General features: G+C 52.3%; 1 protein-coding gene across 1 annotated transcript in view; it reads left to right on the top strand.

The window, feature by feature from the left end:
* Positions 1-1,087: 1,087 nt before the first annotated feature.
* The window catches only part of LOC104075033 (BPI fold-containing family B member 4-like), a 9,233-nt gene continuing 7,070 nt past the window's right edge, over positions 1,088-3,250 (top strand). The window contains exons 1-2 of the mRNA XM_009575378.1: positions 1,088-1,127; positions 2,491-2,640. Coding sequence (XP_009573673.1) covers positions 1,088-1,127; positions 2,491-2,640 — 190 coding nt within the window. The remainder of the gene's footprint in view (positions 1,128-2,490; positions 2,641-3,250) is intronic.

Here is a 3,250-nt window from a genome sequence, read left to right as displayed (position 1 = left end):
GGACCCGCAGGAAAACCTCACCGGGGATATAGGTAAAAGCTAGTGAAAGTCTGAATGAGAAAACGGAATCGTTTTTGTGCTGCTTCTTCCAGACAGACAACTCTCCCGACCTAAAAAGTTCCTGCTCAGGAGGAGCCTCGACCCTGCTCACCATGTGAGGCAGCCGCCGCCGCGAGCCCCAGAGCCCTGCTCATCTCCGTGTCTCCATCTTCACCTTCTCTTGAGCGCTGCCCTGTGTCATCGCCGTGGCCCGAGGACGACAGGCGACCGTCTCTGGTCGGCCGGTCCCGGCGTAGCCCGGCATTGGGGTAGGTAAAGCTGCTCGGCTGGTGGATGTTAGGGAGGGTTTTCTGTGGCCAGTTTTAACATCCATAGTTGGGAAGCAGAGCTCTTCTTTAGGCTCTCGTATTGCTCTTTCAATAAAATCTTTCACTGCCTCAGTATTTCTCTCTCTAAATGTTTATTTGTTACGGGTTTCTGGCGGTGCCCCTATGCCACACGGCCCATGGAGAGGCAGCGCAGCCTGGAGAGGAGGCTGTACCTATAGAGGGAACAAGCCGGCACCTTACAGAAAGCATCTTTGAAGCTCAGCCTCACGTGGGAGCTGGGGTTTGGTGCACGTGGGTGCCCTGCTGCAGCCCATGCCCTGCCCGGCTGGAGCAGCGCTGGGTGCTGCTCCTGCCAGACTGTCGGGGCGCAGAGGAGGTGCTCGCAACGCAACGGCGGCGCAGATTTAGCAAAGTGCTTGCTGATATTTCCGACTCCTTTGAAGCCCTCATCGCAGCCGCTGCAGGGCAAGCAGCTCTGTGCCGGGGCTCGTTTGCAGCATGTCCCACATGGAGCCCAGCAGTGCTTGTTGTGCAAGGCTCTGTACGGAGCCAGGCACAGATAAATCGAGCTTACACCTCCGTACTGCTTTGTTTAGGAGCATATTATCCCCTTATTGTGTAAGATGCACTGGGTTGTTAGCATCACACTTTATCTCACAAAGGTATTGAGTGTTGAGAACACCAGGACAAAAGCGGCCTTATGGTCTGGAGCTGACGTGGGTCGGCGTCTCCCGCCGCACAGGGGCATTTCTGCAGAAATGCCGTCTGCCGGGAAGCGGCTGGCAGCTGCGGGGACGGGTGGGATGATCCTCAGGAACTGCTTCTCGGGTCGAGCACTAAAGGAGATAAACATCTCCCGGTGCTTTTCTGGAGCCTCCCCATGCGCTCACTGGAAACTTGAAAAATTACCCCGACACAGAACTTTGTGCAAGACAGCCTGCGTGCAAGTGTTAGCGGGGATTTGTCTGGAATCAGCTGATTTTCCAGCACGGCTCTTTCGGGGTCAGCGGCAGCTTCACGTGCTGCAGCCTGCAGCGTCTCGGGCTCCTTCTCCTTCGCCTTAGCTCCGGGCTCTTGGGTAACAGCGCTGGCTGATAACTGGGCATCCAATAACCTGTTGCTCAATGCTTTTCCCTGTTTTACAAATCTTTATTTGTATTGGAATATATTAAAACCACAAATGCTGCTTTATACACTCAATCCACTATCCCAGGTTTTACAATTTAGGCATCTTTCCACCGTTTCCGCATCAGCTTCGCTATATAAGGACCCACTGTTCCTACACGTTAAAGTAGAGGTGCCTATGGACAGCTGTAAGGTCTCCCCTTGACCAAGAGCTGAGCACTGAAGACCAAAGCCAGGCTTCAAAATTCGGGATAAGACCAGGTAAATACAGTCAAAATAGTGGTACGGGTGTTGTCAGCTTGGGTGGACAGAGCCACTGTTTCACCTTCGGGCCTTATAATATACTCTGGTGAGCAAGAAAAAAACATGGGAAAAGTACCAATAATGGTAGAAATGCAAGTAAGAAATTCTAGTTTATATTTAGTGACTAGCCTGAAAAAATTAGAAAAGAAGGTTGCTATAGTAAAATGAAAACACTTCTTTCAAGAAAAAACCATTCATTTGATACTAAAGTTAGGGATCTTTTGTGTTGCAATATCCTCTTGAAGTTGTTGTTATTATTTTTATCATTATAAGCTAAAACATGCCATTTGAATAAGGAAGGCTTTATTCCAAATGTGAGTTGCTTGTATAATTGCAGCCTTAATTTGCATGCCCCCTCACAGGGCGGTTATTAGCGAGGGGAGCTCAGTGTAGTCTATAGGTTATGAGAAAGGATTTCATACTGTAAGTTTAAAATTATGTCACGGCGACCAGGGGTGGAAAGGAGCAGGTTGCCCGGGGTGCCCATAAACAGGAATAAGCAAACAGGCGCTGGGGTTGTGCAGGAGCTGGCTTGAAAAAGTCCCTGCAGATGTGCCCACGGACGCCCTCCTTCTTCACCCCCATGTGCGTGTCCAGATCTGTTGGCCGAATGTGGCTCTAACTCGTGAACTCCTAAAGCTCATGTTCTCTATTCACTCGAAATACCCGGCCCCCCTTTGCCTCCAGGGGGTCGCCCAGCCTATTCCCACTCTTCTGCCTTTGTCCTTCCCAGGTCCTGCCAGCACCCACAGCGCTCCCAGCCGAGCAGAAGACACCATGCCACCGGCTCTGGGCATCGCCCTCTTGTATGCCCTGCTGACCCCGTCACTAAGCGAGCCCAAAGATGCCGTCCTCAGGCTCAATAAAGGTGTTTTAAGCGATGGTGAGTCACTCTGCCTCCTCTTAGCGGGACCCCGGGAAACAGGAGCCAAGGGTGGTCCTTGGGGGTTGGCGCCGTGGTACCAGCACAGCCCGATCAGCCGGGGAAGGGAGGGGAATTGCACGTGGAAGGGGAAGAACATGAGGCTTGCGTGTAAACCTCCCCCTCCAAACTGAACCTGGAGTCATTTTTTTGTAATTAATATTTCAGCTGGCCAGGCTCCGACAGGAGAAAGACATTGCTCCTGTGGGACTGCTCCTCCCGGGAGCCTGCACCTCTCGGAGGTGTGAGCCACCGCTGGGGAGGTGCAAGCCACACGGCGCCTCAATTATCTCACATTTAGGATTTATGAGTGCCCAACCCCTGCAACTGTGCCACACCATTTGCTGTCTTGCTGGCGCAGCTGCAGACAAATTCCCCCGAGCTTCTTTGCACAGGTCTTAACAAGGTGCCTCCTGCCCGGGATCCCAAAGCCCTTTTTCTGTTGTATCATACATGGGAAAAACTGACAGCGGACAGTTAGGGACCGGGATAGGCAGCGATGGTAATGGAGAGCACAAACCCCTCGACAACCCATGCTTGAGGAGCACGACGAGTAACGGTGTGGGCAGGG

This window comes from Fulmarus glacialis, unplaced genomic scaffold (genome assembly GCF_000690835.1).
Source record: "Fulmarus glacialis isolate BGI_N327 unplaced genomic scaffold, ASM69083v1 scaffold33143, whole genome shotgun sequence".
Lineage (NCBI taxonomy): Eukaryota > Metazoa > Chordata > Aves > Procellariiformes > Procellariidae > Fulmarus > Fulmarus glacialis.
Note: the sequence above shows the minus strand (reverse complement) of the source record. Positions and strands in the feature narration are given on the sequence as shown.